The sequence below is a fragment of the Anarhichas minor genome, unplaced genomic scaffold (assembly GCF_050575085.1).
Source record: "Anarhichas minor isolate MPS153535 unplaced genomic scaffold, ASM5057508v1 ptg000062l, whole genome shotgun sequence".
In the NCBI taxonomy this organism is placed as follows: domain Eukaryota; kingdom Metazoa; phylum Chordata; class Actinopteri; order Perciformes; family Anarhichadidae; genus Anarhichas; species Anarhichas minor.
The window spans coordinates 7,514,835-7,537,687 of record NW_027466508.1 but is presented as its reverse complement, the minus strand read 5'-3'; the positions used below and the strand labels follow the sequence as shown (position 1 = coordinate 7,537,687).

General features: G+C 42.6%; 1 protein-coding gene across 1 annotated transcript; it reads right to left on the bottom strand.

Annotated features, from left to right (window-relative positions):
• Positions 1 to 1,021: 1,021 nt before the first annotated feature.
• On the bottom strand, positions 1,022 to 21,549 carry ly75 (lymphocyte antigen 75). The gene is made up of 35 exons (XM_076077849.1): positions 21,265 to 21,549; positions 19,825 to 20,196; positions 18,439 to 18,612; positions 17,980 to 18,141; positions 16,519 to 16,638; positions 15,663 to 15,803; positions 14,560 to 14,754; positions 14,301 to 14,461; positions 14,029 to 14,136; positions 13,392 to 13,480; positions 13,106 to 13,275; positions 12,636 to 12,835; positions 12,036 to 12,178; positions 11,805 to 11,883; positions 11,420 to 11,491; positions 11,007 to 11,130; positions 10,786 to 10,821; positions 10,510 to 10,679; positions 9,228 to 9,295; positions 9,069 to 9,145; positions 8,434 to 8,570; positions 7,799 to 7,907; positions 7,403 to 7,563; positions 7,097 to 7,226; positions 6,689 to 6,909; positions 6,434 to 6,596; positions 5,656 to 5,820; positions 5,435 to 5,557; positions 5,118 to 5,303; positions 4,783 to 5,006; positions 4,414 to 4,621; positions 4,094 to 4,255; positions 3,887 to 4,003; positions 3,176 to 3,358; positions 1,022 to 2,600 (listed from the first exon to the last, which is right to left on the bottom strand). The coding sequence occupies exons 1-35, from the start codon at positions 21,365 to 21,367 to the stop codon at positions 2,425 to 2,427; spliced, it is 5,229 nt and encodes a 1,742-aa protein (XP_075933964.1). The 5' UTR covers positions 21,368 to 21,549; the 3' UTR covers positions 1,022 to 2,424.
• Between the last annotated feature and the right edge of the window lie 1,304 nt (positions 21,550 to 22,853).

Here is a 22,853-nt window from a genome sequence, read left to right as displayed (position 1 = left end):
ACATAATGCAAGTGAATAATGGGAGAGACTCTGAAAGCAGCGGTGGTGATACGACTGACACGGATTTACCGCTGGAATCTGTAAATAAGTTATTTGTCATGAGTCCATATACAAATCAGTGGATCCACTGTTCCAGTGTTGAACGCTGGTTTCCAGTTGTCTGAATATTTGTAAATCTGTTAAATATTTGCTAGAATTTTTCCACTTAAAATGACATCTCAAAATGACTATTGTCATTCAATGATGGGGAAATAGGCCCTTTTCACAGCAGCCACTTTGACATGTCACAGCAGGTGTAATTGATCAAATCAATCATACCATTCTATTAAGTGTGTCAATGCCGTTCCAGTGAGCCAGCATGCACAATACCAGGGCCCTGGTCCACCTAAATGAATCAGGGCCATACGTAATTAATGTAATTAGTCACACCTGTGTTTATTCTGCAATGACATGTCAAAATGGCTGCATCAGTCGAACGCCATTGTTAGCTAAGCCTGACTAGTTGCATATACTATTGTTACACACTTAGATGTTGCAAGTCGTGAATGAAGACAGTTATATAGTCAAAGTGTGCACCTCTTCACGGCGTAAAAAGGTGCTTTTGGGGTTAAAATTGAAAGAGGCGTTTAATGTCACTTTCGGCTTTCCATATACGAACGGCACCCACCCAAAGCAATGAGCGCTCTGCTAGCCACTCATTCTAATCAGCGCCCCTCCCTGCCCACAGTAGCTCAGTTACAGATTCACATCACATACACGAACGAGAAAGGTGCACCCAGTAGAGTGCAGAGGAAATCCGCTCAAAGTTGTTGTGAAGGACAAAAACTAAGCTTGAGCCGTAACTGGCCATCCAAAATATTTTGCAGCTTGCTGAGGCAGAATGCAAGATTAGCCGTGGACAGACGCAGAGATGCACACTCACTCACTCACACGCTGGCATGATTACATGGTCCACCCGGCGTAGATAATAAATACAAATGAAATAATAATTACAGTGAAAAAAAATGGAAACCGACACGTCTTTGAAGACAGGAAATTTATTTAGAAGGAAACTGTACCTGATCTGAGCTCAGAGATCTGCGTAGGAGTGGTGGTGAAATAAAAAACAACCCACAAACATTTGGTTTACAATTGATATGAATGGGTTAACAAGCCGTACTGAGGCAGTTCGACAAAGTGAAAGGAAAGCTCAGGCTTTTGACATTCAAACAACTCAGAGCATCTTTGGTTCATTCTCAGTTATAAAACATATTTACAAAGCATTCACAGCAAAGGCCAGTGCAAATTGAACGTCTCCCACCCTTTTTCCCAAAACTCTCCCAACCTCATTGTGCTTAAATATAGTAGGAACTGTAGCTCCACGACATGTTAAAGTGCGTTCTTGCTCAGTAGTTAAGTGCATAGGAAAGTCGGATCTACATAAACAGACAAATTATACAAACAAAACATGTGGCTAAGACAGTGTCCTACACTTTTAAAACTAAGCAGCAGGACTAAAATATCAGATTCTTCTCTGGCATTATTCATGTATTGACAACTAAAACATATTAGTAGGTATTAATACGTTGAGTGGATCCGCAAATACACTGAAAATCACCTCATCCAGTGGCTTAAACCTCCTATTTCTCCTGAAGTAATGATGTTAACAGGCAGTCAGTGAGATTCTCATCAATGACAAATGTTTTCTTCTTATTTAAAACAGTCCAACTAAAATTGAAAATGTATTTTCTCAATCCAGATGGTTTTAATGTGATTTGCTGAAGTTTAGTCTTTAGTTTCTTCCTTTTGCTTGGGGACGGGTGTGGAGCTCTAAAGCTGTTCATCGTGAGGCACATACAACACTCAAGTCAAATGAAAACAGATCTTACTGTGTATTCAGCTGGACTGGTCTTAATGTATTGATTTATAGTTACCACATGGAAATCAAATCTTCTTAAGTTGAAAAATAAAATAGAGTAATGACACAGACCGTATAAGCTGATAAATGCACGTTATGTTTCTGATAGTTTGGAGTCACTCATACATCAGTGCAATTGAACCCGTTTTAAGGCTGAAAGGGAGTGTTGTGTCGCCTTGAATATTTCTGTAAATCAATTTAAATTATTTTTACAATTAAAAAACAACAAAAAAAAGTCATCCCACTAATGTCAATGATCAACATTTACCAGAGAGCATCAGTCCAAGTATTTACATTAGGTATAACAAAGGACTCGATCTAAAATAACCCAAATTAAGAAACTGAATTGGCAGAATTTCTAAATTCTCTCACAATATTTACAGTTTTAAACATAATCGTAGAAAGTCTGCAGGCTTAAGCGGCATAAATAAATAATTTAAGAAAAGGGGAAGGCTGCTCTTGCTCAAAAGCACTAAAATGCACGCAAGGCACATCAATACTCCCTGAGGCTGATTACTTAAGCGAGCTCAGTTAGCGTCCGTTATAATACTGGCGGCGTCTGCGTCGTCAAAGGTCCTCTTGTAGCGTACGGTGGAGGAGAAGCGGCTTCCTCTCTTCTTATAGACGATGAAGCCGACGGCTGCCACGAGAGCGAGGACGACCACGATGAAGAGACCCAACGCCACAGGAGAGCCTCCAGACTCTGAGCACGCAAAAGTGAAGAGACAGGGAGTCAACAGCAGGCGTGTAGAGGTTTTTGGTCCCATTAAACAAGATGTCATCATGTTTGAGTTCAGACTAAAGAATGTTTGTTGAAAATCAAACGTGTAAAACATCTACCGTTGTCAGTGAAGTTACGTCACTTTAGAGAAGCTGGAGATTTATAGGTAAATATGACGTAGCAGCCAGGTAGCTTAGCACAAATACTAGAAACAGTGGGGCACAGCTAGCCAGTTTTTCCTCTCTAAAGCTCACTAATCAACACATTATATCTTGTTTGTTTAATCCTTACAAAATCTGAAGCGTAAAAATGACAATTAGACGTTTTAAGGGTGATTATGTGCCGGACTATTTCTCACCCGGGACCAGCAAACTTCCTGGAGTGTCTGCCAAATGTTTACCTTCAGACAGAGCCCGGCTATGCCATCTACCCCTTTCTAGTCGTCGTGCTGAGCTATGCTAACCGATAATCGTCTCATCTAACTCTGGGCAAGAGAGCGAATACGCACATTTCCCAAATTGTCAAAAATGTTCCTTTAGTGCAGTTGTGATACTCACTTGCTCCAGTTTGGCAGACAACACGGCTGTGGCTTGCCTTGCAGCTGACAAGTTTCCAGCTTCCCTCATCTCCTGCCATCATGACGGCACAGTGGGCGTCAGACTTCTTCCCAGTAACCAGGGCCTCAGACTTCCAGTTAGAGTAGGCCAGGGCCGAGCCATCCTGCCAGGATACAGGCTTACCTGAGAGGGAGAACCAGGAGACCATCAGAGGGGAAAGGGAGGACAACCACCATCGCACGAATAAATAATAAATGACTTAGTAAACGCACAGATTTATGAAAACAACATTCTTTGGTTTGGCCACTTGGAGCAACAGAACTGAACATACTGATGTAATCACCATTTATTTGTTTTTTTATTTCTTCCTTTGTTTTCGTCACATGTAAACAGAAGGTTCAACCACCAGGAATCAGCTGTCACTCCCAAATTCAATGACAGGTTGTTTATCTCTTTCCTCTGAACACTTGGCTAAATCCTATAAAATGTTTTCTGTTGCTGTAAACATTGTATAAAAACAAGCCTGTATCGTCAATTATCATCACAAACAAACAAAAGAAGCTTGTTTTTCATCTACAAGTCAAACTCTGGAATTATATGCACGAATATAATCATGATTTGAAATATCTGAAAAGTGCAGATTGGAACTTGTAGTGTTACCGAAATCCTAAACAATGTTTCACTGCCCTGCTTCCATTTCAAAGTGTTTACCTTCAGTATCGACCTCCACGCCGAGCCAAACTCGACTGGTGATGAGCGGGTCATCGACCATGTACTTTGACACAAAGTCGTTCTCTTCTTTGGTTTTTAAGGTCAGTAGTTGAGCATCTGTCAGCAGAAAAAAAAAACAACTGGTGGACTACAGTTGCCTCAGATGAATACTGATTCTAACCCTTCATACACCAAACACGGACTCACCCATGCTCTGACAGATGCTCCCAGCCTGCTCCATGCTGTACGCGCTGAAGTTGTAGAAGCTCATGTCGAAGGCGTAGCAGTGCTCCTGGTGCTGCACCCACTTGGACACGCCGTTGCTCTGAGGGCAGCGATTGGCCGCTGGGGTCACCTGCATTCTGGCTCCTGATTCATGACAACACAGATACAAGATGGACGACGGCCAATGTGCCACTACAGCATGAAATTAAGTCGCAAGTAGATGCATGACGCCGTGATGTACAAAGTGATTCAGTGGTGCGAGAGCAATGTGGTTCTATGTATAAAACACGGCGATGTCTTACTCTGGGAGGCGGTGGTGATGGTGGTGGTGTAGCAGATGGCTCCGTCCAACAACTTATTGCAGCCGGTCTTCACCAAGGCTCCAGCGGGGGTAACCTGGACACAGCTGGCGTCTAGTTTGTTCGAGCCGGAGCCCTCCGGCGAGTCAGAGATGGTGGCTTTGTAGTCAAATCTCGTTCCATCGGACCACTCGAAGTCTGAGTCACTAGCCTGCACGGGGAGGAGGAAGGGAGAGGGAGAGGGAGAGAGAGAGAGAGAGAGAGAGAGAGAGAGAGAGAGAGAGAGAGAGAGAGAGAGAGAGGGCCGTTTTGAGCAAAAGAAAGAAATCCATACGACATGCACTTGCTCAGAAAACATTTTTTGCATCTTACATCCTGGTTCGATAGGCCAATCCAGAGCGGGAAGCCGTCCGTCTTGGCAATGAGCTTCACGTGTGCACTGTGCTGGATGTCGTGGACGCTTGCCAGGTGGCCTCCCCTCCGACTGCACTCTTCCAGAGCCTGGTGCCAACTCACTTTTTTGGTCACAACCTCGTAGCTTAAGTTGCCGTAATGTTGGAAATCCTTGGACGACAGGTTGTACTCCTGCTTTCGTTCTTTGGAGCGAAGGATTACAAGACGCGGGATTGTTGTTTTTTTTTTTGAGCGCGGTGCATTTTTCAACAGAATGACACAGAAATGTGAATCATGAAGTGCGATGCACCAACCGTTGTCCAGTTTGCAGGTCACAATGCTCATTTGCTTGAACTCTGCAAATAGGTTTGGGTTCGAGATGAGCATCCAGTTGCCGTCAACGGTGAGACCAGCCATGAATGGTCTGTCTCCATCTGGTCTGCCATTTGCCCAGTTGGAATATTGGACATTTGTGCCGTCATACCACTTCATCAGGTTATCTACAGCAGAACAGAATTACTATTAACCCCTTGCATAATTACACAAAAACACAGGCACACACACAGAACCAGTATCAGTGTCGATATGCACAGGCTTAAAAATTGACATAGATGTCTGTGAAAGTATGTACCGTTGTCATCGTTGAACAGCCCCAGCCATACAAATTGGACCAGGTTTTGAAACGGTATGAGTTGCTGCTTAACAAACTCGTTCTCCTCTGAATTTCGGATGGTCAGGATGTCTGCATTTAAATCTGAAACATAAACGCTTAATCATCGGTCTGTTGTAGAAAGATTCATAAGCAAACCAACATGACACGACAACGTGTGCCCAGTGTTGTGACATTCTTACCTAGCTTCTTGCAGGTATCCTGAATCTGTCCTTGGTCAAACTGGTCCCATCTGGTGGAGACCAGCTTGAAGGAGTAGCAGTTGTTGTTGAAGGGGATCCAGTTTGGACCATTAATCTTATGGGGGCACTTGACTGCAACATCCTCTGGTGTGGTGATGATCTCTTCTGTAATCCGTAAATTTACATTTTAGTTTAGTTTCTAACGATTAGCGTTTGCAAGAATACGGGCGCATGGCAACAGAGAAGGGAAGAGATTGTAAATGTAGATGAAACCAACCACGAGACTAAAAAAATGAAGAGGATGTACAACACAGAAGAATTTAGAGTGCTTATGTTGAAGTTAGGAAGTCTACAAGGATTTAAAATAGTTTCAATGTTGACAGAATGATTAGACACATTTCAAAGATTAAATTAATAAAGAACGATGGTGACAAAAAGTGATTGGAAAAAAACAATCTGAACCGCTACTCGTATTATTTCACATCATAAAAATGAATAAAGGGTTTCTTTTTTTTCTGTAAAACTGTATTCATAACAGAAAACTTGGAATATTCCAGAGCTTCGATTTTATAGACTTACAACTTGATTACAATGCCCAGATCTTGCTTGTGCTTTGTTTTGACAGCCAGGCCTAACAGGGAAGCCGTAGCTTTGTATTCAATGTTTCTACTGGCATCGCTGTAAACCCTTTAAGCCCTGATGTTTCATACACCACCACTCGCAAGCATTCGCTCTATACGAGGAGGTGAAACAGCCGTCTGCGCCGAGCAGTCCGTACCACGTGGTTTGTGGCAGATAGCGCCTCCCAGCTCCTCCTCACACTCTTCGGCTTTCCAGAAGCCGTCGGTGTCCAGGTAGACGCACGAGCCACTGGTGACGTCGGAAGACCAGCGGCTGAAAACAGTGTGACTGTGGTCGGTCCAGCGGTAGTGGATCCCGTCCTGTGCACAAAACCCAAAGAAAATATTCCAAAAGAAGTATCTCGCAAAAGTAGTGGAGTCGAATAAAGGCAGCCCTTCCTCGGCACACTTACGTCTTCGCTGAAGAGGCCGATCCACATGGGCTTGCGCGCGCGGCTCACGTGCACGGTGAGGGTGGCTTGCAGGAAGGTGTCGGCCACGCTCGCCAGGTCCATGTCGTTGCTCCTGCACTGCTCTAAGGCCTCGAACCAGGTGAGGTTTTTGTTGAGTATCAAGATGGTGTGGTTGTTCACCTTGAAGCTCTTTGTGGGGACGCGGGGCTCCTCTAGCTTATCTGAAATGTGTTTTAAGAACATCATGTCATGTGAGAAGTATTTATCTGGGCACTTTATGCCCTTTATTAGAGAGATTACAGGAGAGAGATTAGGGGCGAGAGCATAATTTAAGCATAAGCGTAACTTGATTAAGTGAGAGAAATCTGTACAATAAAGTAGTGTTCAGTGCGGGAGGTGGTGATTTACCTGCATAGTGTTGGCAAAAGGCCAAATTTTGAAATTGTGTGCAGGACGAATAGTCCCAGGTACCCAGCATGGCAGAATTGGGGTTATTGATCAAAAACACACACAAATCCATACTGTCCAGATCCAATGTCTGTCAAGCAAGAACAAAAAAGTACAGACAAAAATGACGTTGTGAATTCAAATGTGGTTAAGCCACAAAAAGGCTTTATACTACTTTCTTCACACATGCTGTATCTCTCTGAAAGACCTGTAAACAGACTGATGTGTCCCCATTTCAAAAGGGCAGTGAAGGAAAGGAGAACTTACGTTGACTTTTATATCCCTGTGCATGCCCAGAACCAGGGGGTTAATATTGACGTAGTTAACTGGGGACTGGTCCACCCATTCCGGGTCGCCATACTTGATTTTCAGACCAATCCATATACTGTCCATGTTTCTCATGCTCGGCAAAATGGTGGTGATGAAGTCTGAAACACACAATTACGGTGCGACAATGACTTGTGTTCAATAGACCATGCGTTTGGACTCTGAGCAACTATAATTTCTTTAGTTGACCGGCTCACATATGAACATTATCAAACATAAAATTATATATTTTACAACAGTTAATGCGTTTGACATCATCGGAGTCATATTGGGCATATTATTAACCTTACCCGTCATGTTTATCAAACGTAGAGCTAGAACTATAGCCGCCCTCACCTTGCTCCGCCTGATCGGATATAGTGACCAGGGTTCCTCTCACCGACTGGCAATAGTCATTGGCATACTTGAAGGACACAGGCTTCATGCTCGTCATCAATGTGTAGCACTAAAATAAAAAAAGAGAGAAGAAGAAACTCCCAAGTTAAATAAAATACACAAAGAGATAAACAATGGTTCAGATGCCAAGCTAAATAGTTTGAATGCTAATCCACCCATTTTAACAATTGTTCTGCATTTGCAACCAACCTAAGTGAGCAATGTGAGAAGAGTTTGATATTCAAAATGTCACTCGGGCAGTAAATATGAATTATATAAACCATAGTTCTTCAATTCCGCTGCCATTTGAATTTCTTCTATTGCACTAAACTGCAGCTGTGATGGAAATATCTCAAATGGAGATCGTCTATGTTGGGCCGTGATTTTGTGGGAAATGAAGATTTTTCAGTCGGTGTTAAAGAGCTTCCAGGAGGACTTTCCTTTAAAAGTATGGATACATTATCATTCAATTATCTCCAACTTTGAACAGTAATTCTGTCTTATGCGATTTTAGCGTTAAAGTATACGACCATAAGGACAGTAGTGGATCGTTTTTTTTAGTCTCTAAAAGTGTAGTTGCTGTTGAGCGATCAGACCTTATTTCTGAAGGCCAGAGAGCCATTTCCACAGGGCAGTCCTCCAGGCTGAGGCTCCAGAGGGTTTATCTCCACTGACGTGATGTTGTGTCTCTCACACACGAAGGACAATTGCTGACGGCAACTGCGCTCATGCTCTGCAAGTTGACATTACGACAGCAAAATGTGTGGATTAGTAAAAGAGACCACAAGCACGATAATGAATCAAATCAAGTAAAAGGATTAAAGCCAGATTAGTTCTTATAAATATTACCGTACTGTTTTACGCTACCGATAACCTTTAAATATTTGAAATGAATAGCTTATAGCTTTACAACCTCTGAAAACTTGGTTTAAAATCTGAAGATTTTCCCTAGAAGGTTAAATATTCATCAGCATTTTGTTCTCACATAGAAGCCGATTGAGAGAAAAGGTTTTCTGGGCCTTTAGATTCATCTGAACCAGGTTTTTATTCAAGTTTGAAGTTTCATATTGGCCAAGAAAACAAAGAAATAAGAAATGAGGCTTACTTCAAACTGAAGCCAAATATATAATTAAACTGATTTGAGCTGAAGTCGTTTTCTATCCAATGTGGCAAGTTAAGAAATATCCGTAACCACACTCAGCTGTAAAGAAACTCTGTGACGTTTGCTCACCTGGAAAGAAGTTTTCAGGACTGATGGAGGTGCATCTGCCCAGGAAAACTGAATGGTAAAAGTACATCTGGGTGTACCTAGAACATACAGTATTTCAGTCAACATCACACTGTGTTTGTACAACATGAACGGCATATGTGTGGAACTGTACTGGCTTACGACATGGGGAATATCCGTCCAGACTCTCTCAAGTCGACCCACCAGCTTTGCTTGGGAGAGCTGGACATCTGTTCAAAACACGCAAGCAAAAGTACCACATAATAAAATAATGAACTTTATTAGCTCTTGTCTTAAACAGAGTTTCTAAAATACTTTACAAAAAAAAAAAAAGAAGAAAAAACTTCTCAGGCAGTGATCACGAGTACAGACGTCAAGCAGGCAAGAAACTACGCACAATACAAATAAATCAATTGATGTGTAAATACTTGACTGTAGTTCTCTTGAGCTCTCCAGAGATTGTGTATTGCACTTCTTATTGGACTCACAAGAGTACGGTCAAAATTCATGCAGAGATGTTTTTTTTTGTGGTTAGTTTGGGGGCAGAACTTTGTTCTACTTTATTTTGACTGCTTCCAGCTGTTTTCTCATGAAATATTGTCAGCTTCCCATGACCAGATGAAAAAGGAAGGAATTTCCCGGTCACCAGGCTCTGCCAATCAAGTACGGATCAGGGTAACCGCAAAAAGAGAGAACAGGAAGACAAGTTTTCACCCTTTTTCCTTTTTAACTGCACAGGCGTATTTATGAACTTTAATGCGCCCCAGTTAATTGGACCTTAATGCACACACAGTTGAATTAATTGAACAAGGCCGTATTATAGGGAAAGGCCCTTTGGCCTGATGACTTCTTTTTCTGGGGACAGACAGGAGGCCTGGATAGGAAAGGTAGGAAGCGGCGTGTCCATTTACAATTTTGTAAGTCATCGGAAGCACCTTAAAGTCTGACCTGAGATGGATAGGTAGGTAGCCAATGGAGAGAAGCTTAAACTGGTGTAATATGCTCACATTTTCTAGTCTTAGTTGAGTTTGTGAACCATTAGAAGACTTTCAGCACTACTGCTGTCTGTTAAAGTTAAAAAAAAATAATAATAATGTTTGAGACATGTGGAACATTGGAAGCTTTGAATGGAGTCTCAAGCGCAAAGTATAGATAAGAAGAGAAAAGCGTGTGTGGTCTGTGTGTCTCACTGCACTAATTAGCTCATCTCGATCAGCTGTGGCTCATCCAGCTGCTCAGTCAGACAGTCAAGCTCATAAAGATGGAGCTGAGGCGCACCTCTTACAATCCTGTTTCCCAGTTAAACACTAACTCACGTCGCTTACATTTATTGCTCTGTAGTTTGGAATTTCTATTAAAGATAATCTTTTGTTGTTATTTGAAGCAGCTAAGCTAAAAATAAAAAGCAGCATTTAAACGAGTCCATCATGGTTTGACCACTTACGTTCTTTAGCTGCTGGTGGAGCTGTCTGGCAGCAGTCGAGCTGAGTGGTGCAGCCAGCTTGCTGCCGTTCATACTGCAAAAGAGCGTTGCCTCCTCAAAAGTTAGCTTCGGCTCCTTAACGAACCAAAACTCTGCTCCGTCTATGAAGATAGAGCTCTCATGGTGTCCACCTGCAAAGCATGAAAAGTCATTCTATTAGCAGATCATCTGGGAATAAAAAAAAGAAATTCAGGCCATTTGATTTGAACACAGAAACGGGAAAGATTTGGTCATTACCGGGATTGTACCAGTCTGGGATCTTTGGCGTCTTTCCTGTTGAAGCATACGATGTGAACAAAGAACGAGTTATATCAGAGTGTAACCAAAAGCAAACAAACAACGACATCATATCGGGTTCATGTTGGGAAAATCTTGTTCTTTACCTCAACTCTGTGGATCACAAAAGTACAGTAACATTACAAATCTCTGTATTTCCGCAGTCTTGATGAGAGTCTTACCGCGGGGTAGTTGGCAGACCCACTCTAGCCTGGCGTCACAGTGGAACGGTGTGGCGTAGAACGGTGTGGGGGGCAAGTCGTGCAGCAGATACACAAACAGGTGTTTCAAGGTGCTCTTCGATGTCTAACAAGGAAATAGATTGTTTGAATGTCATCATGAAAGAAACATACGAGAAAAAGCCGTTTCACATGTGTGACATCGCAGATCTGGTTGCTCCCTGCGGTTATAGTGTAAGAAAGGAAAAGCCACTAAGAACGTCTCGAGATAGAGAGAGTCAGATTAAGCTTGTGCAGTATAGATAACCACATCTAACCACACTCAAATACATGTTTTAAAAAAGCATGCGTACAGAAAAGGTAAGAAAGAGATTATACATTTAAAATACATAAGTGGGTATGGAAATGGAGCTCACCTTGAATGCAGTACAGTCCCGACTGTATGCATCATCCTCATGGAAGCCTTGGTGTAAAATATCCATAGAAACCTGTTAAATTAAATTAACAAGACTAATTACTCATAAAGAAATACAATACAGTGCAATAAGTATATCCAAGCCAGATATGTTGTGTTTGCGATTAATAAAGGTTTCTAAAGTAATATAATCCAGCACTGATATCATCTTCTTATCGTTTTCATTATACTTTGATTTGCTCCATGAATTTTTGTCAAATTCCCTTTCTTGACATAAAGGTTATTACTATTATCAACATGTTAATTGGTGAAAGAATATTTGTTGAAAAAACGCCAAATGACGTCTCTTAAAAATAAGTCTTGAATAATATGTCTGTCATACTCACAGGCTGACCGTTGCTCCACTGCCAGGAGCGATCGGCTGGGTTTCTTCTGTTCAGGCCAACCCAGAAGTAGCGATTATCACTGCAACAACAACACCAGAGCAAACCAACCATCACTCCTGACACTAAATGAATCGTCTTTCAAAAGAAACAAAAAAGAGATGTTGCCATTTCTGTTTTGAGACGCAGCAGTTTAAAGCAATGCGTATGGGACGTGCGTGCATGTGTGTATACCTGATGGTGTCTCTCAGGATGCTGTGCAGGGCCCTCATCTCATAATTGCTGTTGAAGCTGGGCAGGTTGGCTCCCAGAGCCTGACAGAAGCGCTCAGCTTCCTCCCAGGAGCGCTTCCGGCTCAGCCTCTCCTCGTGGAACGCCTGACGAGGCGAAACAACAATTTACGACGGCTACTTAAAACCGTGACAGTGAAGCAACAGACTGGATTGTAAAAGAACGCCTGTCAGATAATGTAATATAGAGTCTAATAACTATCAATAAGAAAGCCATTGTTTGGATTGGTCCAATGCAAAAGCAGCTTCAGTAATAGATACTTAAGATTTACTTCATACTAAACTACATAGTTCTTCGTTTGTTCCCAGAATTATGTAAATAGTTTACAATTGATACATTAGAAACAAAAATATAATTTTCTTTATTCCACGCATTCTTCGCTCTTATCCGAAAATTGCCGCCTACATTACCCACAAGGCAACTTGACCACCGACGGCTCGGTTGGAGAGTCAAGTGTGTTATGCTAGTAGCAGCTAATGTAGCCTGAAGCAGATGTGAGGAAGTCACACACACACACACACACACACACACACACACACACACCTTGTAGCAGTATTTGGTGTTTGGTCTGGACACCCATCCATCAGGACAGGTTGCGTTGGGGTTGGGCTCTGGTTCTGGGGTTGGAGGTGGAATGAGGTCTGTTCTACAAATGGTACCGGCCTTAAAAATGGTACAGTTCTTCACCTCCCACTTGCCCAGGGGTTTTGCGGTAGAAATCACTGCACAGCCTCCACCCTGGTCTGAAATACACATGTGAATGTATCACAAAGAAGTTAAATCTAATGTGCAAAATTGCTAATAGTTATTTTTTTGCATTAGTAAATCAGTAAATCTGAACCTCCACACTAGAAGAAACCACCATAATCTGGAGAGAGAGGTTCAGAATGAAATGCAACACATTATAACACTAAACTTTCTTAACCAGAGTCTGTGGTCACATGGCTTCTCCTCCGGTCTCGTGCTATTCCTGCAGAAGACACCGAGTGGAGCAGAAGTGTCTTTTTACTAACCTGGTTCGAACCAGCCCCAGTTGGTGTAGGTAACCACACCCGGGGACCCATCCTGGCTCAGCCACTGGTACTCCCCTGTGTTCTTAGTGTTCTGCAGCCCGATCCAAAAATGGTGAGGTTCCACGCTGATCTGCTTTCTAAGTAGACGACTGATGAAGGCCTGCTCGAACCTGGAAAGAACAGCCGAACATGAGAATACCAGAAAGTATTGCCGGTGGGCAGCAACTGATGGGTGTCAGCGTGTGCTTTTTTTTTTTTTTTTTTTTAAACCGAGCAGCTCTCCTACCTGTTTCTTATAGTGACGTTGCATCGATCTTTGAAGGACACTTGATTGGTGTTCACTTGATAACAGGAGTTGCCGTGTCTCCTCCAACCCTGAGGGATTGACATTCAAATCACAAGCAGACACTTTCATGCTTAGTTCCAGTTCTCATACACACCCCGTCCCTGCCAATGGGACTGTATCGGGAACACAAAGATCAGTATTCAGATATGATAGTTTTGTTTGTGCAGTCACACATTTCTCATTGTCTGGCATCAGCTTGTAACACAGCTACAGATCTGCCTTTATAACCTGACCTTGAGAGCAAGTAATCGTTAAAATGACTTTAACGAGACTCTGTTTCAAAATGTTATGATGATAACGGACGTATGCGCGCAGCTCAAGCACAAGATGTTCATGTGTGGAAGGACAGATATCACTTCCACGCAAACACGGACGTGAATAAACAAAAAAAAAAGGATCAAGTTTGACCAAAAATTCATCTGCGGAAACAAACAACAACGCTTAGCATTAAGGCTTGTAATTGGCACGTAGACTTTGAGGGCTGAAACAAAATTACAAAAAAAAGAAAAAAAAAGTAAAAGGTAACGCAGAACACTGCAGGCTTCACCATGCAGGTCACGTAGTAGACAATACTCACATCCTCAGAGCGGCATCCGGGATGTGCTGCCGATTCATTGACTTCTCCTTTCTTCTGACACATGAAAGGTAGCCTCTGTGTGCAGTCGCCGACCCGCCAACCATGTTGCTGTGGAGCACGGACACAGGCCTCGTATAAACAAACTTGAACAGCAGATCGCGAGGGGACAAAAACAACGCCTTGGTAGGACACACACACTCCCCACACAGGCCGAACACAAAAGACTGAATGCAGTGGGTGGGGTTACACAAAACACTGAGACACACACACACCTCTCCAGCGTAGAAGACACAGCTGGTATCTAAAGCGGGCTGGACTGGCTGGTTTTGGTCCCAGTAGGTGAAGGTGACGGGTGCCTTGTCCATCCACTTGAAGACAGTGGGGTTCATGCCGTCACCGATCAGACCGATCCAGACGTCCAAAAACTTGCCGCCTGATGGGCCATAACAAACATAAGAACATCGAATCGTCAAAGCAGGGGTCTGGCTGGAGAACATTTAGATTTATATATATATTTTTTTTATTATTTACCTGCATGGAAATTAGTGCTGATCATCTCCTTGCTGTCAACGGAGTGGAGGCTGGCCAGAGAGCCTCCCTCCGTGAGGTTACAGTGCATCAGGGCATCTGTAAAGTTTTGAGGCGTGTCCTTCACTAACTTGTAGCACCAGCCATTCCACGGGACCCAATCGCCCGTGCACAGTGTTTCGCTATAGGCAAAAGATTCTGTAAAGAAGGACCGAGACAGACGGAGGCCGTGAGGGGGAGTCAGGTCAATTTCATTTTTATATCCCACAAATCACAAATCTGACTCAAAAGGGATTTATGATCTGCAACTGAGACAAATGTGCAAAAGAGCCATGGCTATCATATGCACATATGAAGGAAGGTGAAAGAGAGAACTGACACTATATGAGGAGAGAAAAACTACAGGTGGAGATATGCACCTAATATGCTGGTTTAATCTGCCATTAAAAATCCAAGTAGAAGACAAAGAAGAAGAAGCAAAACAACAGCATCAAGGGTCCATTCGTCCGTCAGTTGGTTCAAACCAGACACTTTGGTTATGTTGCATGTATTGTGAAGCTATGAGCTGTTTGAAGCTTCTAGATCTGTAGCCTTGTTTTTAGCCAACAGCTACTACAAACTACAAATTTCATGGCAGTCCTGCCATGAAATTTGCAAAACACATTCAAGATCCCTGGAGGCTTAATTATAATGATGTTTGTGTTCCCCTGACTTTTCCTCCAGTGCCACCACGAGGTTCATATTTGTGGCTTTGAGTGAAATGTCTTCAACTAATGGATTGAATTTGCAGACATTCATGTCCAACAAACTCTGGTGACCGCCTGACTTTTGTCATATGTCGAATACCTGCAAAGCTAATGATATTCCGCTGGAGCCGTACTTCGTGTTTGGCACCGAGTAGCATATGTTAGCATGCTAGATGGTGAACAAGGTAAACATTAGACCTGCTTAACATCAGCACGTTAGCATGCAGTTAGCTCAAAGCACAGCCGCGCCTGAAGTACAGCCTCACAGAGCCGCTAGCATGGCTGTGGATTCTTACTCTTCTTCAGACAGGATTCAGGAGGAAATGGAAGTGCAGACAGCGAGGGCAGCAGCTAACCTACCTGTTGCTGCCTCGCCAGAGGCATTGACACTCTTCTTGCAGATGTACGGCAGCCGTTTGTTGCACGCCTCAGACTCATAGCTCTGTTTGGAGTTCAGGACCCCACAGTCCGACTCAACAATCATGGAGTTGGATGGCATTCCTGTCAAACACGTTGCAACAAACACACACAAATACAAGTCACACACTGGCCGTGACAGCGGAGCAGAGGAGTGACATTTAAGTTATTTTCAAGGTTCCGCTTATCAACTGTGTTGTCGCACAGAGAGGTGAAATAAAAAGGATTGTCGCAATAACGGTTCAACACAGTGACACGTCGCAAATTACAGCAAGCACTAAGAGCTCATATCAGCAGAGGGCCAGATGGCTGCAGTGTCCTCGACGTTCACACTGCAGCTTAAGAACAACATCTTCCCTTTGAGAAGAGAGAGAAAACAAAACAGCAAACATATTACAATAGCTAGAAGGCTTTATAAAGCCTTCCATTCAGTACTATTAATGAGTTCTTCAGCAACAGTGGCAACCCCAACGCCACACTGTGTCCAAAAAAACAGGCACAATGAGCTTCTTTGCAACACTGGCTGCATTGTTCCTCTGACTGACACCAAGTCTCAGTTTGTATTAGAGCAGCGACAACAGCACATCACGACAGCGCTTGCGGTGTGGTGTGCTAGATGGAGCATGTGTTTTTCAGCTGCAAAATCTTTCTATTTTTAGCCGAACCGTTGAGCTTCATCGACTCATTCTGAACCACTTTTAGATCAACGTGTGTTTACATGTCATTTATATAAATATTCTTCAGAAATGGGACAAGGGAAAGACAATTTTTTTATAGATTGTTTTGAAACCACGTTCACCTGTTTCCCAGCGCAGGGTTGATAGAGGGGAACCATCTGACCACTGCCAGCCGTGAGAAGTGTCTAGCTGGTGCAGGCCGATCCACATCCTCTCAGGCATTCTGTCAAGGCCGTCCAACACTGCACAATGCAACGCAGGAGCACACAGGACAGGACACGCATGCATACAAAAACAAAAAGGAAGGGACAAGTCTGAGACAACACCAAGCATCGAGATCATTTGGGATTGTGAAAACAACAAACACGGGGATACACCATCAGTTGATTCAGAAGGAGAGCGAGGAGAAATGGTGCTGCACCAGATCCCTTGATGTGGTTTTCAACTTCCTGAAAAAAAAAAAAGTTTGTAGCACCAGTGTCACAGATACTATCACGCCGTTGCAACATCTCCAGTGTCTGACAGTATTAACTTAAGAGCGCAAGATGATCTGGATGCAAGACATAACCGGTTCAATGATAATCATGCAAACTCCACAAATGTTTAAAAGAAAAGAGTTGACAAATACCTCTAAAGAAGACATTAAGGGCTGAAATGCATCCTGGAACCTTCGAGACTGTTTATGTTACTTTAAACATTCTTGAACTCGTCTAAATGGTTTTCAGCTGATGTATCATAGGCATGACCAACCGCATGATGAACAAGGTTTTCATAAAAGAAGAACCGAGAAACAGATAAAGAAGAAATAGCAGAAGAAGTAGAAAAGCACCCACACTCGCAGCATCTGTATGGAGTGTCAGGTGCAGCCTGGTGCGACACAAACAGTCATTCTAGCTTCGCTTTCATTTCTTTTACTGTCATATAAAGACCAGTAAGTAGGAACAACACAATAATAAACTGACCAAATAAAGCATAACAACGTTACATGAAGTCATTTAGAAGTTGCACCCTACATAAATCAAATGTGACGAAAGATTAGTTTTGCTTATTAAAACACATTTTTAAAGTCCACTGACTAAATATAGATATAGACCTGCGATAACAATCAATATATTAAAGATAATTTGTGATATTATTCACATTGGTCAACGATATTGGTTGACCTTTGTTTTGTATGGCATTTGGGCAGTGAGTGAAAGAGATGCAGATGTATTTTAGATCTCTTTCGGTTTTGTTTCTTGAAATAGTTTGTTAACTTTCAAAGATCTCAAACGGTATATTAGAGTGTCTTTGAGAGACACAGGTCAGCTGAGACGCAGGTCAGCTGATACATTAGAAAAGGATTTATTTTTAGTTCGTTTTTTGTTTTAAAGTCAACAAAACTGTTGCTAACTTTAATTATTTTGTATTATTATTTATAATCATACATGTTATGAATGCACGTGTTGGGGAGCATTCCTCTCATATCAGAGCATTTGATTGTAAGGAGAAGCCCATAACTTTGAGCTTTGGATTTCTGTCAGCTGATAGGTGGAGTAGAAACAAGAACAGGAGAAGAAGAAGAAGAAGTAAATGGGTCTCACAGGTTTTGGAGTAGAGATCGTCGAGCTCGGACACACTCAGCAGGTCAGCTCCCTGACTGCGACATGAATCCAGAGCTACCTGCCAGGTCACCATGGCACTGGAGACAAACTCATAGCAGAAATCCCCCTCCGGCCCGGCAAACAGAGTCTGGCAACCCTCCTCTGCAAGGGTCAAAGAGACGCCATCAGTGTGAGCATGAGAGTCTTAAGTGTGCCATTTTGTTGATGCCGGATGTAATCTAACAGGATTTATTGCAGAGGAAAATAGATTTGTGACCTAGCTTTTAGCGGACATTTTAGAAAACATCCAGGCGTGCAGCGGACATTGAGACAAATGTAGATTCTCTCACAGTAATGCCAACATTAAACATATATATATAAAGGGCTGCCAGATCTCTCCATTAGAAGTAGAGCAAAAGGGCCATGATTATGGTTTTTTTTAAGTATTGAAGAACATGCCAGGTGTTAGACAGTATCCTTTTTTCTGGTCTTGGTCGTAGTCCGACGTGGTGGCACACCAGGACAGTCGGGGGAAATTCACTTCCGGGAGGCACCCGTGATGCCAGCTGCCGTTGTGTTTGAAGGGGAACTCACAGGGAGAGCCGGCAGAGTTCCCGTCGGTGGTGTGGACGACTGCACAGAGAGGAGAGGGGAGCAAAGAGCAAAGTCAAAGACCTTTTACAAGCCTCTGGTAATTGTGTCACCCAAACAAATGCGGTATCTTGTTGCATGCAAACCAAAAACACTTCCTCTTTTTCTTCTTAAGAACACACGGTGCAGCTAAATGAACTAGGGTGAGAGGAAGGTCTTCCTTTGGAAACATTGTTGGACCACATATGTGGACAGAAAGTGGTTCATTTGTGGTCAACAGATCCACAAACACAGAAAACCGTTAGACACAGTTGAGTGTTGTATTTTTGCAAATGTAAAAGGATGCAACACTCCATCCAACACTGACAGTACGTTTCTACATCAGGACCTCACCCGAAACTTACATCAGAGCCTGTATTTTGGGAAGTAAAATGAATGGCTGTGAGCAAGGAGAAATAAGTATTTTATAAAGAAGGAACAAGTGAGGAAAATAAGAAAAGAAAATTGTCCCTTGAATGCATCTTCGTGCCAGTGTAGATCCTCTACATTTGTGTTTTTTATATTCATGTGTTATTATAAATAAAGCATGTACCACTCCCACTTGTATTCTGGGTCCTATGGATATACATCTAAAGTCTAAAGTGATACCTTTAACAGTGCTTTTATACAGTAATACACAGGAAACATACACGTACTGTACATTCCAACAGTTCTAACTCATTTGTTACGGTGTAGTCGTTTGACCACATGCCCCAACAGAGCCACGCAGTGAGCACTACCCACGAAACAAAAGTGAAAGTCAGCTTTTATCTGCGCCACACAGACCTAGACATGCACAATCGTTAAGCACACCCGAAGGAATCCCCCCCCAAAAATCCACACAGTTTTGAAACCGAGACGCTCGGGTTTCAGAAGAAGTCCTATTCCTTAACCTGGAATTTGACTGACTGTGTTGTCCCGCAGCACAGAGGAGTAATGATTGCTAGGAATGAAGACAACCAACCAGTCAGGTTCTGTTAAAAATTCCCAACAGCCTGTTTGGTCACGTGAAGGTAACACCTGTTTATACATACGAGGGTGTAGCATTATCACAAGATTGAATTGAGGAAGTTTGTCCTCCATTAAAAACAAACTACACTCCTTTCATTTGTTGGCTGATCATTCCCTCGAGCGGTGGTCCGTCCTCAGAGCTCCATAATGGACAACAAAAAAAGCACTTTTCTCTCAGATAAAACGAGGGGAAACCACACTCACCGTGGTACAGCCGCTGGCAGATGTTGTCCTGGGATGCTCCTCTTACCCACGTGTCATTAGGGTCCCGTTTGGTGGCAACTTTGCCGTCGATGACCACCAGGGCCATTTGGTAAACGGTGAAAACGGCCCCGTCCAGGCAGCGCCACCACAGCAGGATGTTAGAGCCACAGTCGACCAGGGACAACGTCTTGGACTGCACGTCCAGCGCCAAGCAGAGGGACGTGGCCACGTGGAAGAGCCGGTGACCTGAGCCCCACTTCCACAGCTGGGACCTGCCGTTTGGGTCGCAGGGGGCGAGACTCAGGTTTGCCGAGGCCCCTACACCCACACACATCCCCGTGCTCGAGTGTTGGATGGTGAACGCATCCTCGTCTGTGGTGATGGGACAAACAAAGAAACAATGACAAATCACTAATAAAAATCTGTGATACAAAATGGCTTAAATTATTTACAAATGACAGTAACAGTGGCTACAATTTAGTTCATTGAGATCATTTCCTCTGTGCTTTTGGGGAGAAATGTGGGAGATTTTAGCAGAAATGAACAAATTATATCTGGGCAAAATCCAAAAATGTATAACACAGGAGGATTATCTCTTTAAAAAAAAACATTTAGCTGCTCGCAAGAAGGCCATCAGAAATACATTTCAACAGGAAAACACCCCAACCAATGAAATAAACAATATGGAGAAGAAAATTACCGTAATAGTGGAATAAATTGGCAGGATCCATACAGCATAGTGCAGTATCTATATATTATACATTACACTTGATGGGTATTGTATAAGGCTGATGCTAGTATTTGTTAAGACTCATTATATGGACCAGAAAAGGAAATAAATTTAAATAAATATACTGCTAGAGATATACAAGTAACTGCATAGTTACTGAGTATAGGAGTAAGTAGGGACACATAATAACCAAGGTTAATAAATATGGATGATCACAGCTAAATATGAAACAAACATAGATGGTCGCATACAGTGCCCTACCCACACAGGCCTTCTAAAAACAGAAAGGAAACAATATCATGTTGCAGCTTCACTGTATGGTATTACAGCCACTCAGGGTTCTTTGCATTGAGCAGTAGCTTAGCCTCCATACTGTGAGAGCTGTTTACAGATGTGCATGACTTACTACCAGGGGGAGGGGGAGGGATGAGTTTGCAATTTGTTTGAGCTGTCAGAATATGTGAAGGCAATAACCTGACTGGGGGATGGGAGCAATATGTCAAACTACGAACTAATAAAACTCAACGCTGCTTCTTGTATCTGGCTCCTCTTGTTGCAGCTTTGAGGCTATTGTCCTCGGATTCATGTCGCGCGTCTGCGTTAATCGAGCTAAGTCTAAACCCCGGGACGAACCAAAACGGCGCGTCCAGAGTTGAAAAGTGACACCGAAAACGAAAACAAAGTGTCGGGAGCTCGAGGTAGCTACTTACCGAAACCTCCGACGTTAGTCGGTGAGCAAGTTCCCAAGAAAACAGTTGTCCCCAACACAGTCAACAAACAAAGGCAAAGTGTCGCTTTGGACATGTTCGGCATGGTGACGGCAGAGTCCTTTTGTTGGATTCGTAAAGAATAAGTCCTCTCCGGGGAGTTGAACTGTGAATATAGGCCGATCGATGACCCAACTCCGAGCCCCAAGTGATCAGACAAGTAGGTTAACCTGACGCTAACCCAGTTCTACCAACTGTCAGCTGCGTTACTCAGAGTCCCGCTCCGACGGCGCCATCAAGCTAGCGCGCGCCACAACGGAAGAAGATACTTCCGGTTCAACGCGTAAGATAAAGTCGACAAAACTGACCAACGGGAATTTTTATGGAAGGAAGTCCATCTCCCCCAGTAACAAGGATAACAATTATGTAAACGTATAATGCATGACAAAAAAAATAATTAAAAAAAACCACGAATCACCGAGTCAACATACAAAATCATGTATAAACCATAACATACAACAGAGTAGGTTATGGTTTATGTATATATACAAAACCATGTACTACATATACATTACGTTATATGTATAAAGAGAGAGAGAGAGAGAGAGAGAGAGAGAGCATTTCATTATTTTGACTTGCTAATTAAAAATAGATAAGACATAAAGTCAAAATCAAGAGACTAAATCCAATTTTGCGAAGTCAAATAGCTAATTAGATTTTTGACTTAATATCACATAACTTTGACTTTGCATACGAACATTTTGACTCAGGCTATCTCATAGTGTTTTACTTAAATAGTTTAAAGTAAATAACGGACTGAACAAGGCGAATCTCATGCAAGGCTTTGATTTTGAAGGCGAAATGTCTTCCGTCTTTGCATTTTCTTGGCTCTTTTCGTTGGTGCCCTCCCTTCACATTCCCAGAAAACACGGATGCTCTCTCCATTTACCCACTTTACGCCCACTCGGTTGTTTCCGTCAACTGAAACGCACGTTGTGTGTTTTTCATCCACCAGCTGCAGAGGAAGTGCTGCAGCAGAAGAGCATTAATGATTTATCTTGTGCGTACAGTAGCACTTAATGTTTTAATTCGTAAACGTAGCAGCTGGTATGAATTATTAACCACTGTGATGTCAGATACTACCAGAGAAAGAGTCAATGGCTGCACTTTGCTGTCTCATTTTCTCCACTTAAAGGTTCTGCTAAAGGCTGACACCTTTATTTAGACAATCGAATAAGACTGACTGGAGGGCGTTTTATTCAGCTCAATTACACATTAAGTGATTATTATATTTTTTACCTAAAGGCCGACAAAATGTTTGACAATATTCGTGGTTCATCTGTGATGTACAGTACGTCACAGAGATTAATTCAATGTGAAAAGACCAAGGATAATATTCAAGCTGCAAAGAAAGAAAATTGAAATCCTTAACTGGATTGCATAATCACTTTATCAGTACTATCTGCCCTACAGCTCACATGCACTACCTACTGGCCTACTTAAAAACTTCACTCTGGTTGTTCTCGTTCACATGAATATCTCTTTATTGTCACCGATTAGGCTTTTGTATAAATAAAGCAAAGCCTTCTCTG

Coding starts and splice junctions, on each gene's coding strand:
- ly75 (XM_076077849.1), bottom strand. CDS start 21,367: ATGCCGAACATGTCCAAAGCGACACTTTGCCTTTGTTTGTTGACTGTG. Junction 13,481..14,028: donor CCGGATGCCGCTCTGAGGAT/GTGAGTATTGTC, acceptor TCAATCCCTCAG/GGTTGGAGGAGACACGGCAA. Junction 6,597..6,688: donor TCGGCCTCTTCAGCGAAGAC/GTAAGTGTGCCG, acceptor TTTTGTGCACAG/GACGGGATCCACTACCGCTG.